Genomic DNA, 13281 nt, shown 5'->3' on the forward strand with positions numbered 1-13281 from the left:
TGGAATGGTGAAAGTCAAATGAAGGCAAGTCATATCCAAGATGGTGGCAAGCACATCATACATTGTGAAGATGGCATCAAGCCCGTCTCAAACCAGCTGGAAGACCCATGATAAGTCGTTGACCTTCTTCGCGCACGCCACGGGCTTCGTCACTTTTACCCTGGCGCTCAAGAGTATCGGCGAGCATGTCATCAGTGACACTGGCCCAGAGACGGTCGTTAGCTCTTTTGGCCATGGCGCGGCCGGCACGGGCACTCTTTTCAGCCTGTTCGCCCACAACACCACGAAAGTACTTCCAGCTCATGAATGTGAGAGTCATGCAAGTGATCTGGCTATTGCTGATAGCCGTGGCAGACTGCAGCGCCTGTTGAAGGTATTGCTTAGTCTGTATAGTGGACTCGGTACACACAGTAGCACAGACTAGATGATACGCGGCTTGAAGGTACTTATTCTGACTATTTTGACAGAAAGTTTCAAGCGTTGCCAGAGAAGCAGGGAGCTGACCGTGGCATGGATGCGCAGGGTTACGAATAATGAGGACAGTATTGAGTAAAGCGAGGACACATATGTCTCGGCAAGGGTCATTGCGAGAGCTTTTGCCGGCCGAGGGTGAGATTGACAGTAATGGCGACTGGAAGATTGCCAAGGCCTCTACCAAGTTTCCTGTAGCCTGAGCAATGACTCCAGTGGCATATTTCATAAGAAATTGGATCGGCATTGGGAGATTAAGCCCGATTTCTTGGGTGACTTGCTGTAGCTCCGTCAGAGTTTGACTAGCCAGTTCCCAGTCAGTCCGGGCACAAGACAGGAAAACACGTTGCAGAAGAAAGTTGCAGTAAAGGGATCTACGCCATTGAACACGTCGCGTAGCATTCATCATTGACTCTGTGATCTCCTGGGGTGCCTTAAAGTCGCCTATGAAGGGTGTTAGATGTAGTGTTCAACAATAAAAATTTGGAACCGTATTACCTTGAATCATGCGAAGTCCCTCGTCAAGGTATTTTTCTGCCTTTCGACCATCATAAGAGTTCTTTGCACTCAGTGTAATAGAACTCAGGAAATAAGAAAGCGCATATAGGTCGTGCTGGGGAAGCCAATTGAAGCTCAGGAGTAGAGTTCCGTTCTGAACCTGTAGAATATCCCCAGTATCCATGGATGACGGCCCAGCAGACTTCCCACTGAGAGGAATACAGAACGAACCATCGGGACGCCAGTTATGGTCATTCAAAGTTTCGTCCACCAAGGCTTGCATAACCTTCAACTTCTCAGAGGATTGATTGACATCGTACTCCAAGAGACTGCAGCAGATATCAACCATTTGAATGAGCGTGACAAGCTGAGGAATTTGACTAAGCTCGTCATTTAACTGGTGACTACGTGCTGCAGCCACTGCACGCTGGGCTTGCTCAATAGCATCGGAGCCTGTTCCTTGTTGCAAATGCGCCAGGGCGCCAATTATTGCAGCCATTGCCGCAACTGCTCTATCACCATTGCGACTCGCCATCGCTGTGATCTTGTGAAGGTGTTGCATGGCTTGAACATAATCTTGATGCGAAGAAGACGACAACGACAGGGTAACCCGCAGAAAGCGAAATGCATATTCCCAGGCTGCATGGCGAAATACCTCGACATTTTCGATCATGCCATCGACAGCTTTTAAAGAGGCCTTCGGATTTGTCTTGTAAAGCATTCGCGCTAGGAGATGTTGCATACTGTACTTTAAGTCAAGCATGCGATTTCTTTCACAAAGATCAATTCCTTTGCTCAAAGCAGTCTCAGCCTCAAAATCATTTTCTGTCTCCTCAAACAAGGTTCGCGCATAACGAAGCCTAACAAGGGCTTCTTTGCGAGGTTGCAATCGCCAATTCTTCAAAACAGCCTCCAAGCATCCAAGTCCTGTAGCAATCAACTTGTAATATTCTTCAACATCTACCTGCTGAGTGAACAGCGCCATTTTCGTTCCTTGATTATGGGCAGCATTCAGGTATTCATCCGCCAATGCTAGCAGCAAAACCTGGTAGTCAACGGGTGGTTTGCTAGATTTGCCTGGCTTCTCAATAGATTGAGAAACAGAGTGTTTTTTTGATTGTTTCTTTGGAGTTTGCGACATGATACTGATTTGTGGTGCTGGTGCTGAGGCCAGAACTTCTGGAAGAACCAGTGTCGCAACTGAAGGTGTTGATTGTAATGGAGCCGGGACCGCTTTGAGAGTCGGCAGTTGCTTAGAAGCAGACGGAACGTATTTGAGCTCTGTTCTTGAAGGAGGTTTAGCCTGAACTGGTGTGGCTTCAGCTTTAATTACTGGTTGCTTCTGTTGTTTTTGTTGTTTTTGTTGCTTTGGCTGCTTTGATTGCTTCTGTTGCTTTGGCTTCGGCTGTGGCTGCGGCTGCGGTGGATGAGCGTTTAATATTGGCTGGACTTGGATAATCTGGGGCCGTTTTTGGGGACTGGCCGGGGCAATTATTTGTGCGGGTGGTGCTTGCAGTACAGGCGGTGCTTGCGAGATAGACATATGAGCTTTTGATAAGATTGGTGAGACTGGAGGTAAGCTATTCACGATCGGAGCTGATTCCAGAATTGAATCGGTATATTGCGATAATGTGGAGTAGCGAGATCGCGGGGCAGTTGGAAGTGGTTGTTGAACAAAAAGTTCAGCTGGGTTGATAAATTGATGTTGAGGCTCAGCTGGCGGCGGAGGAGGTGGAGGTGGAGGTGGAGATGGAGATGGCTGCGCTGATATACTTTGGCTCGGTTGGGATATTTGGGTAGGAGACTGTTGTCGTGGTTGAGTACGAGGAGATTGCTGTTGCTGTTGTTGCGGTTGTGAAAGAGGCGTTTGGTGTTGCTGCTGCCCACGCGATTGCTGCTGCTGATACATAATAGGTTGTTGTTGTTGCTGGCTCATGAAACTTGATGTTTGGAACTGTTGATGTTGATGTTGTAGGAGAGGAGATTGTTGATGTTGAAGTGGAGATTGCTGATGAGCAATAAGAGGAGATGGTTGATGCTGGGGTTGTTGTTGAAGAAGAGGAGAGTGCTGGTGGGGAAGGAGGGGGGACTGTTGCTGCTGTAATGGCCTAGAGCGAGGAGATTGCTGTGGCGGTTGCTGCTGCTGTCTCTGAACAAGAGGCTGTGATTGAAGTGGCAGTTGCTGGTGCGGGTGAATGAGAGGTAGCGACTGGTGTTGCTGCATAGAAACTTGCTGCTGAGGCTGTTGGGTATACTGGGTATATGTAGAATACGGAGGCATCATGGCTGAAGGGTATAGAGCCGGCTTGCCATAGCCATTATATGGCGAAGGCGAAGGGGTAGCAACATTGTTATAGAGCAACTGCGGCGGGGAAGCATGGCCGGGCTGATACGGTGGAGGGGGAATATATTGCGGGTATTGACCGGAATTTGGTGGTGGGTAGCTCATAGCACCGGCATGCGCTTCTTTTTTTCCCAAGCTTTGAAGCTGAAAAGCCCGAATGTATGTTGCATGGTAGACTTTCCGAGTCTGTCGGGGCGGAGAAACTCACGGCGGTCAGCTGATAAGCCCTGGATGATCTAGATATTGATCACGACATATCATTCTCCGTCATACTAGACTATAATGATTGACTATCTTTTTTTCGATTTTATTATTCATTTTTTTCCCTACCTGAGGTAGCGAGACTACTTGTGTGAAGTTATGTGTCAAGAACCCACCAGTGGACTAGGGCTACTTATATCCTCTTCATCTCAAGGACTGCCCAAATTTCTGCTTAACCATAGTAATCAATACTTGTCATTTAATTTTAATCATTTGAGCTGACGAGACATCTGTTAGCAACATGCTCTCTTTGTTTGATAAAACCTAGTTATCAAAATATTAATATTTATAGGCTCGATATTAGGATTCTCACAAGTAGGATCTCGCTGCTATGTGCAATATATGGCAACAACAACATGCTCAGGTGTCCACTACCTGAGCTACTGTGACCTATTCTGGGTACAATGCCCCCATGTATTATATGCTCATATTCCACCATTTGTCTCGAGGTCGTTTGTGTGTATATTGCAAAATTTCCAAGGTTCCAACCCATTTTTAATGGGATACAACCCCCAAACACACTCCGTTTCGGACGAACTAGTCTCAGGGAGACCATTATGAGTGAGGTCTTGGACAGCCGGTGATTCCGATAAATCTAATACCTAGATTCAGACAGATCACATTACTTGTGAGAGGATTATACTAGCGTTGAGGCGTTGCAGAGAACTAGGTTCCTCGGTGTGGCAAGGTTATGAGCTATTCTCTCGGATATCACTTCAATCCTTACCGAAACGTGGGCTGATTTTGAACCCGTGTAACAAGTGTATTTCTCGGGGAAGAGGTAAGTTAAACATTTCCATACTTACTCTCCGAAACATCCTAACAGGTGATCCCTAACCAGGTAAATATTCGGGATCTATAGCAGTACAGTAAAGATGGAGAACAACTTGAGCCTCTCTTATACCTTAGAAACCTTCAAAGTAGATATCAAATCGAATATATCCTATCTACGTTCCAATGCTTTGATATGCGACTTATCCCAAGAATCTCAAGTTCAAATGGCCAACACTGAAATGGATGTTGAAAATGATAAAAGGATTCTATAAAAGTAGATACCAACCTTCAAACCTTCCAAAAATGTAATAACGCCGATCTAAGTAATGATCCGAAACCCAAAGTATATCCATCCCTGAACCTTGAAACTCCAATGACCTCATTCCTCTCTCAACGCTAGAGGATATCCAAAAATTAGTTATAACATACGTATAGATGTGTATAGTGAGTTGATCGACTGCTCGTTCATAGCTGGCTGAATGACTGTTTCACTGATATTAGGCGTAAATGTGAGCGGCGGATGTTCTCGAACTGTCCATGGACAGAGTTCATTGCAGTTGTCCACTCCAATGGTCTTTTCTGCAGGGTGGATTCGCTGAGCTGCCCAGGTGGCGTCAGGTACAGGGCCAGTACCTCCCAGACACCGCTGGGTCCAGAAGGAATATGTGGACCTTCCTGATATCACTGAATTGAAAGGTTGTTTTCGAGGGCATTTCAGAGATGTATTGCAAGCACCACAAACAGTGATACGCTTGCACGATAAGCAACAAGAGTCGTAGAGTTGACAAATAGTGGTTTGGTAGGCAGCTGAGACCCAGAGATCGACTGATCGATGCGCACAGCCAAAGCGTGGGGTCATAAACTCTTCTTTGCCGATTTGACCTGACTCCGTGGTGAGTTGATACTCTGTTCTCATGACGACCTGATCCTCCTCGTTTAGTTCCGGGTATAAGGAAACTTTCAGTTTGGTAGGCCCATACTGTTCGGTGCATGAATGCCAGCAGTAACGATGGTTGACCATACCACCAAACTCAGACTTTAGGGCACCCAACGAGATCTTCCTCACTCTTAGATCATTTGCGAGATTCAGTTTGTCTTGGAAAGTCAATTTCTTGCAGGGACACAAGTCAACGATGCCAGCCAGTGCGCCTACGTTACATGTGCGGTCATCAGCTGTCTTGTGTTTGAGTTCCCGAGAAGAGAAAGCAGCCCGCGGGTGGAGTTTTAAACACTTGGAACAAGCACTCCAACGGAAATTTTCCAACAGACGGATGAACTGCCATCGCGGAGTTGCAAAGTTGTGACCATCGCGATAATGGTGAAATAGTGGTGCGAAATCTCTAGTGAAGCGAAGAGACTTGGATGAGAGTATTGATCCAGAGATCGCAAACATGCGCTTACATGTTAGGGCAAATGCAGCCTCAGGAATCAAAGTGAGGTGGGACAGAATCTCCAGTAGTAGTTCGGTGGGAAGTTCCATCAAGTAGCAACGGCCCGATTCCTCCATTTGCTTTCTCTCGCGAGTAGGTGACCACGACTTCATTCTAAGAATGATTTTCAGCTTATTAAACTTATCAGAAGCTCGTCGTGTAAGGCGCTCTGTTACGGCGTATGGGGACTCAGTTGCAGACATCGGAAGCAGCTATAGAGGGGCTTTCGGGGAAGGGGCACTTTCTCAAGAGTTTATGTGAAAGGGCATGAGGTATTGTAGTAATTATAATATAAGAATATGAAGATGTCAGGTGTCTAGTATGGGAAGGCGAATTATCATGTTGGTGTACAGTATAGCATCGCGTGATAAGAATGAGGCAGCATCTTCGAATGAAGAAAAAGTGAGGGATCTGTTGACCTTGAAATAGGCTTGAACAGTTGATTAAGTTGCATGAAAGCGGACCATGGGATTGGATCAAAGATTGCGTATGCTGTCATCAGCATTACATACTTTCAGCTGTAGCCCTATAGGTTCAGCCGAAGCCTGACCGGTGCAGGGGCCCCCCTTCTTTGTCTGATGATCCCGATGCAGACAACCTCTCTACTACTCGCGTCTATGGAATTATTTGATCTGGAAGGGGGAACTCAGAACAGAAAATCCATATTGTCGGCAGCATCCGTTTCCCACGAGTTTCGCCGGAAGTATTCAACGTTATACCGCATGCGGAAACCCTATTGCCGCATTAAGCATCATAGCATCATCACTCACTAAAGAATGTAAAAAGATCCCCCGGATTAAAACTTTATTGTTTAGATCTTGACCGCCTCGGAATAATATCTAGTCTAGATTAGCCTAATGCGTGGCCTTGTCAACTGATAGTTAGATAGTTAAGGGCATCAGGATAAAGTCCCATGACTTGGGAGGGGCAGATTACTTACATAATCATGCACGTGGTTCCGATACGCATAAGATCAGTCAGCACGAGGTTGTGTTCATAACTGCTTATGCTGCTTATGCTGCTTAGCTTATCAGTTCTTCACCGTTTTGGCCCCAATTTAATCCATGTTTTGTTCTATAAAGTCAAAAAATCCCAACAATTGTTTCCCATAGGTTCTTCTACTTTTCTGCATGAATGCACTCCATGCCTGACTTTGAATCTTTGTCGTTCTTTTTCAATTCGTTACCCATATACATTCTTTTATTGGGGATAATTGCTATGGGGTTGCTTTCATGGGCCCGACCGAATGGTCGAATCGCCTTCTTCCACACCAAGGACAATAAGCTCTTCTTGACCAAGGCAAAATCCAATGGAAAGGAGCAGACTACTCTGTTGGATGTCTGCCGTGAATCAACACCGGAGACATGTCATCTTAACCCATTCCTTTTCAATGGACATCTCCAGACCGCCTGGACTATTATGCAGGATGATAATGTCCCCGTTCACTACAAGCGAAGAATGTTTGAGTCGGAAAGCATAATGCTCGCAGGACACTATGCCATAGATTTTGTCGTGCCTGCTTATGAGGTGCCAGCTGAGGGTAAATTGACGGACCAGGAAAGGAAACATACCCAACCAGAAGGTCTTCCCCCGCGCACCTCCTTTTATACTGAGGAGGAGTTCACGGCTTTCCCATCTGATGACACTAAGCCTATGCTTGTGGTTCTTCACGGACTAAGCGGAGGTTCCCATGAAGTATACTTGCGAAATGTGCTTGCTCCTCTTGTAGCTGATGGCACGTGGGAAGCATGTGTGGTGAACTCTAGAGGATGTGCTCAAACTAAGATCAGCACTGGAGTTCTTTATAATGCTCGTGCTACTTGGGATGTTCGCCAGTCAGTGAAATGGCTCCGAAAAACCTTCCCTAACCGCCCTCTCTTCGGCATTGGCTTTTCTCTCGGTGCCAATATTCTCACCAACGTATGTACTTGTCTTAACGTCCTGGTATAGGCACTAACATAGATATCAGTACATTGGCGAGGAAGGAGACGCTTGCCAATTGAAGGGGGCTGTGCTCTGCGCCAGTCCTTGGAATCTGGACATCGGCAACGTCGCCCTGCAGCGGACATGGATTGGTCGTGAGGTATATAGCAAGACCATGGGTACAAGTATGAAGAAACTTTTTGAACAGTAAGATCAGCTGACTGGTACAAATCTATTCAAATCCACCAAATGACTAACCTTTCCAGGCATGTTGATCAAGTTTCTACAAACCCCCGCATTGATGTCGAGGCTGTGAGAGGTATCACTTACTTGTATGAATTTGATAGGTTTGTCTTTTGTGAAACTTCCCGAACTTGATCCAAATATCTAATATATATAGACATTTGCAATGTCCCACATGGGGTTACCCTACGGAGACTGCTTACTACCGTGATGCCACCTCTACCGATGTGATGATGAACATACGCATTCCGTTCCTTTGTGTCCAAGCCGAGGATGACCCAGTAAGTTGCGCAGTACTCATTCTGCATATCAAATATTAACAGGCCATAGATCGTTTCGCATGAGTCTTTACCATACCAAGAATTTGGTCAAACGCCTTACGGTGTCATGGTTACTACATCTTGGGGAGGCCATCTCGGCTGGTTCGAGCTTGGAGGAGCTAGATGGTTTGTTAAACCAGTAAGTGACTCTCATTGAAAATAAACGATTGCTTCATGCTAATTACCCCAAGGTCATAAGCTTTTTGAACAAGATGGCCAAGGAAATCGATACTTCGATCCCTCCTGTGGTCGAACACCCTGATAAAATGCCGGGCCAGGTTGCCAGCCATCCCGGCCCTGGTAAAGATCTTGATCTGGCACCAAAGCCTGATTATCACCCCCTGCGTCGTAGACTGGATTTGAAGCTGCCGCTGTAAATCAAGAGAAGAGTGAAAGTGAAGAGACTGGAGACTTACATGATTCCGGGCATCACAGTAGATATGATGACTTTTATTTAGATTACATAGACTTCGAAAGTTCATTATAGAATCACTCAGATTCGGGATGTTTACAGTATTTGGACTTCGTCGGGTCTAAATCGAAGTTTCAATCGAGATCGAATTCATCATAGTTTGAAGAGTAACACCCTCGAATTGATCAACGCTATTGGCAACATTTTGAATTGAACAGATGTAGATTAATACCAAAACGCCAAACCCCTGTCTATACAAGAACATGGTAAATAATAGTTTTTGTTAAGCAAATGAAACACTTTTCCGCTTGGGCTTCGATGATTTGGAGCTGGATGACGAAGATGAGGCCGGCTTGTCAGCGCCGTTCTTGCCCTTCTTCTTACCTCGAAGACCATCCTTGACTGCTTCAAGCTTAGACTTCTTCTCTGAAGCTCGTGCTTCCATTTCCTTCTTTCTGGCATCTCGAATCTCCTCTAGTTGACGTGCCTTCATCATCTTGGACTCAATCTGGCCTTCCTTTTCGGCATTGACCATAGCAAGGATGGTCATCATACCCTCCTAATAGTTCTATTAGTCAATATTTTTTGGCATATGAGAAAAAGAGGGCGAAATCGCATACCTGATCATCGACGAAAGTCTTTCCCTTCTTCTTGCCCTTGGGCTTCACAACTCCAACGGGTGTAATCGTATTCAACTTGGGCAAATTCAACTCTGCCTCGGTATACACCCGCTTCTTCTTCTTTTGTAGGTTCTCGGGAGCGGTGCGCGCCTTAGACTTGACTTCTTTCGGCGGGGGACGCTTGACGTTCTTAGATTTGCTCACACGCGAAGAAGATGAGAGAGGCTTAGAGCCTTTAGAGCCTTTGGAGCCACCAGATGAAGAACCCTTGGAAGAAGAGCCCTTAGAGGGGCCTTTTGACGATCCTTTGGTAGGCGCCATTTTTTTTATTGAGAAGATTGAACGAGTAACGATGCGAATTTGCACGCAGATGTAAGGGTATCGAGGGGCAAGGGCGAGTTTCGGGTTGGACGGTGACTTATATTAGTAGAGTCAATCGCACAATAATCAAAACAGAAAGATCAAGCAAATGGCTTGAGGGAAAGAAACATGCAATCGCAACAGTCAAATTATCTCCGAAATTAAATTGCAGAAGAAATTTTTAAACAGGAAGGCGGTGGACTTGAGACTGGATCCACTACCGACTTCAAAGCGAAACCTCCTCCACCAGAGCTCACCATATCTCCAATCCTTACCTCCCCTCTCCATCTTAGCGATTGACGACTGCAGTGGACGCAGAATCGTCTTTTCACCATGACTATCAACCCTACTTACCTCGCGCAGCGGACGCGTTCCTGTACGTTTCCATGTCTCGATGCGAGCATCCCCGAGGCGTTCCGATTGCCCGGCGTGTCCTGCAATTGAAGGCCCATAAGGTCTTTGTTACAGGAAGCTGATGTTTTTTCTTCTCTATATAGCTGCAAACTTGGCGCAGGCTAAGACCAGAGTCCTTAAGTCGTACCGGGAGTGGCTGCGCGCGGTCAGTCTACCTTGAGATCCCTACCATTCCACCCACCGAAACAAAGCCCAGGTCTCCGAGCGAATACACCTGCAGGAGATATTCTATCGTGAACACTGTAGTACGGATATCAGAACTAACTCGTGGTGTTTGCGAAACTATAGTCCCCCGAAATTCAGACCATGTACTCCCTGAACATGCCTGTATCAGTCATCCGTACCAAGATCCGCCAGGAGTTTGAGAAGCACCGCTACGTTAGCCAGCTTCCCGTTGTGGATGTCCTGCTCTTTCAGAGTCACGCCGAGTTCCAGGTTAGTTGAAGCACCTTCGAATTGTGGATCCTGCCCGCGGGTATGAGTAATGGAGGACGAGCCATTGGATACAACGAAACATGTGTTCCATATGCATTCTCGTTTCTTGACTCTACTCATCCCCAAACAACTGAGCAAATACCCCCCATACTTGAAGCCATGGCTGACTTGATTACAGGAAACCCTCAACTACTGGAAGCAGCACTCTCACGTCATGAAGTACTTCCGGCCAGAAGAAGACCCCGGTGCGCGGCTACCACCCAACTTCGTTTCGGGCTTCTTGGAAGGCCGTAACTGAGTTGTCTTCTGCGCTTAACCGATTATTTCCTATATCGTTTCCCTTTCTTTTTTTTTTTTTTTTTTTGCAAGTCCATGGCGTGACAACGTTATCGGCAGAGACATGATGTAAATACTGTCTGAGTAGGTCGCCAAACTCTTCAAGCTATTCAAGTGCGGGCATCAAAAGCTAGAGTTACGCTTACCGTAGATGGACTATATTTCATGGCTGTGGTCTACAACTACTGCTTTGGGTACCAAGCTTTGTATAAGATGACTCAAAGTGCTAGAAATGGCAACATTATAAAGTTAATGTCGAAAACAATAGAAGAACTCCTAGGCCATTTTCTCCTTCCAAAGTACCTAGTCACTTGGACTCTGTTTGTACCGCTAGCTCTATATCAGAATTCTGCGTGGTTGCTGTTTCAGAAAACATTGAAGTATCCTTCCCACTTTTCCCATTGAGGCTACTCCACTCAATTTCAGTGATAGAGCCCCGATTCTTACGTACAGAACGGTACGACTTGAAAAACGCCGGCATAGGCACTATGCCCCCCGATTCTGAATCTTCGAATGAACTGATGATTTTCTTGACAGCTCCTGTCATCCATCTGTAGATGAAAGGTAGATTTGCGCAGACAACACCGCCAAGTGGTTCATAGACAGAGAGAATCCCTAGAGGAACACCGGTCCCTATATTGATGTCAGTCATGTGAACAGAACCAGATGCAAGCCGACATACAGGTGAAATCTGTTGAGCCTTGACTGACAACAACTGTCAATCTAGCAATACTGATAGCACACGTACTATAAAAGTCAAAGCCAAGGTTAGTAAGGTCGAAGCAGGAGTTCAAATCAGGAAGCATACGCACAAGAGCCCAATGGCAAAGATGGCAGCCAGCTCCAACTTCCTCCTCTGAGTGATATGCAGCCCGAAAATGATTGGCATTGGAAGTAAGAACACCCAAATATCAGTAAGAAGATTGGTAATGTTAGTGAAGTATGAAAAAGCCACTAGATCAAGACAAGAGCCCTTGACACTGGCATCCCAGAACTTAGTAACGGGCATGCAGTCTAGCCCAAGAGTAATCTCCATTACACAGATCCACAGGAAGATGAAGACTGCGGTTCCGATGATGATTCGACGGAACAGAGCTGTGCTAAAGATTCTGTAATATAGGGAAAGAATTGCGAGCTTTGTGCTTGCTATGGCGAAGTTGTAAAAGTGGCTGAAGATGTAGTCACCCTATTTTGTAAAATTCTTTAGCTCAAGGTGCTTCATAACTAGTTCACCATAGAGCCTCGCTGAAGTCTTACCATCATAAAGATTTTGAGCTCTTTTGCAGAGAGGGTTGCGACATGTTTGCCAAATCCATACGGAGGGCCTATATATTTGAAGGTTAAACCAGGCTTCAAACAATCCCCCTCTCATCCAGGCAGCTTGAGAATTTGAACATCAATAACTCACCATATACTAATCCACTGATACATAGACTTATAGAAATAGCCTGTAAGAATCCAAGATTAGATCTATAGGAATGCTATGTAGGACAACAAAGTCCTTGAGTGAGCTGGTAGTATCCACGTAATACTGACTGTAGAAATTAATATCGCGTAATCGTCAAACGCCATGCCATTTTGAGAGGATGGTCGAAGTTTAACGAAGAGCCGTACTCCGGTGAACAAGAAGAGAAATGGGATTGGGATAGAGTAACAGATGTTAACTGTCGAGACTCTCGATTCATTAAGGTTGACTTCGCCCATAGTGCTGAGACCTGTTGCTAGTATACCCTGAAACCCTGTTTTCTGGGGAAAAGTTTACCATATAAAAAACCTTCGGAGGCCTCGAGCGAGGAATCAAGGGATACTCATGGAAATTAGGTATAGCTCCAAAGAAACAATTCCTATTAACTACCTATATATGTCATTAACCGTGCTGTTTATTTGCTTTAGACTAATCACAGGACTGCTAGTATCCGTTTGGGGATGATTCCGGCGTCAAGCAAGCTGACTTAGTGGCACTGTGAATGGTGATTCGAATCCATCCTGCTTCATTATTAGCGGCTAGACTAGGCACAGTATGGATGACCACCTTCTGGCCTGAATTTGGAAGGGTTAACAAGGGTGCTAGAAGCAAGGAAACGATAACCTTATCTTGTCATGAACAGTTCAGCTTCCTTATGCTATCACCAGCTCTGGGAATGTATGATGTCTTTTTCAGGTCCAATCACCTCTAGGGCTCAATATTCAAGGTGTGATTCCTAGACACCGACTTTTAGTCAGACAAAAAGACCACAGCACTTGGCAGCGTGATTGGTTACACGCATACATGCATACCCAGTCAGGCACCTGGTCCGTGGTAACCTGCATAAATATGCACCCAAGGGGCTAGGATCGTCAACAGTCACCATTATCCTAAAATTATCAGCGTACGGCGTACATGCTTCTCAGGCCTTCATCTCCCTCACTCTCTATTGGGTCATTATTGGTCCCAGATTTG

At 45.8% G+C, this 13281-nt stretch overlaps 6 protein-coding genes across 6 annotated transcripts; 2 read left to right on the top strand and 4 right to left on the bottom strand.

The window, feature by feature from the left end:
- Positions 1-76: 76 nt before the first annotated feature.
- N7495_003037 (uncharacterized protein) lies at positions 77-3418 on the bottom strand (the record flags this gene model as incomplete). The annotated part of the gene is made up of 2 exons (XM_057205706.1): positions 77-904; positions 962-3418. The coding sequence occupies 2 exons, from the start codon at positions 3416-3418 to the stop codon at positions 77-79; spliced, it is 3285 nt and encodes a 1094-aa protein (XP_057066313.1).
- A 1348-nt stretch (positions 3419-4766) lies between these two features.
- Positions 4767-5981, bottom strand: N7495_003038 (uncharacterized protein; the record flags this gene model as incomplete). The annotated part of the gene is made up of 1 exon (XM_057205707.1): positions 4767-5981. The coding sequence occupies one exon, from the start codon at positions 5979-5981 to the stop codon at positions 4767-4769; it is 1215 nt and encodes a 404-aa protein (XP_057066314.1).
- Positions 5982-6912: 931 nt separating this feature from the next.
- N7495_003039 (putative hydrolase, alpha/beta fold family) lies at positions 6913-8641 on the top strand (the record flags this gene model as incomplete). Its single annotated transcript, XM_057205708.1, has 6 exons — positions 6913-7698; positions 7748-7908; positions 7968-8048; positions 8102-8225; positions 8275-8403; positions 8456-8641. The coding sequence occupies 6 exons, from the start codon at positions 6913-6915 to the stop codon at positions 8639-8641; spliced, it is 1467 nt and encodes a 488-aa protein (XP_057066315.1).
- Positions 8642-8959: 318 nt separating this feature from the next.
- On the bottom strand, positions 8960-9617 carry loc1 (the record flags this gene model as incomplete). Its single annotated transcript, XM_057205709.1, has 2 exons — positions 8960-9235; positions 9297-9617. The coding sequence occupies 2 exons, from the start codon at positions 9615-9617 to the stop codon at positions 8960-8962; spliced, it is 597 nt and encodes a 198-aa protein (XP_057066316.1).
- A 759-nt stretch (positions 9618-10376) lies between these two features.
- Positions 10377-10803, top strand: N7495_003041 (uncharacterized protein; the record flags this gene model as incomplete). Its single annotated transcript, XM_057205710.1, has 2 exons — positions 10377-10505; positions 10684-10803. The coding sequence occupies 2 exons, from the start codon at positions 10377-10379 to the stop codon at positions 10801-10803; spliced, it is 249 nt and encodes an 82-aa protein (XP_057066317.1).
- A 345-nt stretch (positions 10804-11148) lies between these two features.
- Positions 11149-12418, bottom strand: N7495_003042 (putative integral membrane protein PTH11-like; the record flags this gene model as incomplete). The annotated part of the gene is made up of 4 exons (XM_057205711.1): positions 11149-11556; positions 11650-12027; positions 12099-12166; positions 12409-12418. The coding sequence occupies 4 exons, from the start codon at positions 12416-12418 to the stop codon at positions 11149-11151; spliced, it is 864 nt and encodes a 287-aa protein (XP_057066318.1).
- Positions 12419-13281: the final 863 nt, after the last annotated feature.

The sequence above is a fragment of the Penicillium taxi genome, assembly GCF_028828555.1.
Source record: "Penicillium taxi strain IBT 34144 chromosome Unknown utg000002l_segment0_segment0, whole genome shotgun sequence".
Taxonomy (NCBI): Eukaryota; Fungi; Ascomycota; class Eurotiomycetes; order Eurotiales; family Aspergillaceae; genus Penicillium; species Penicillium taxi.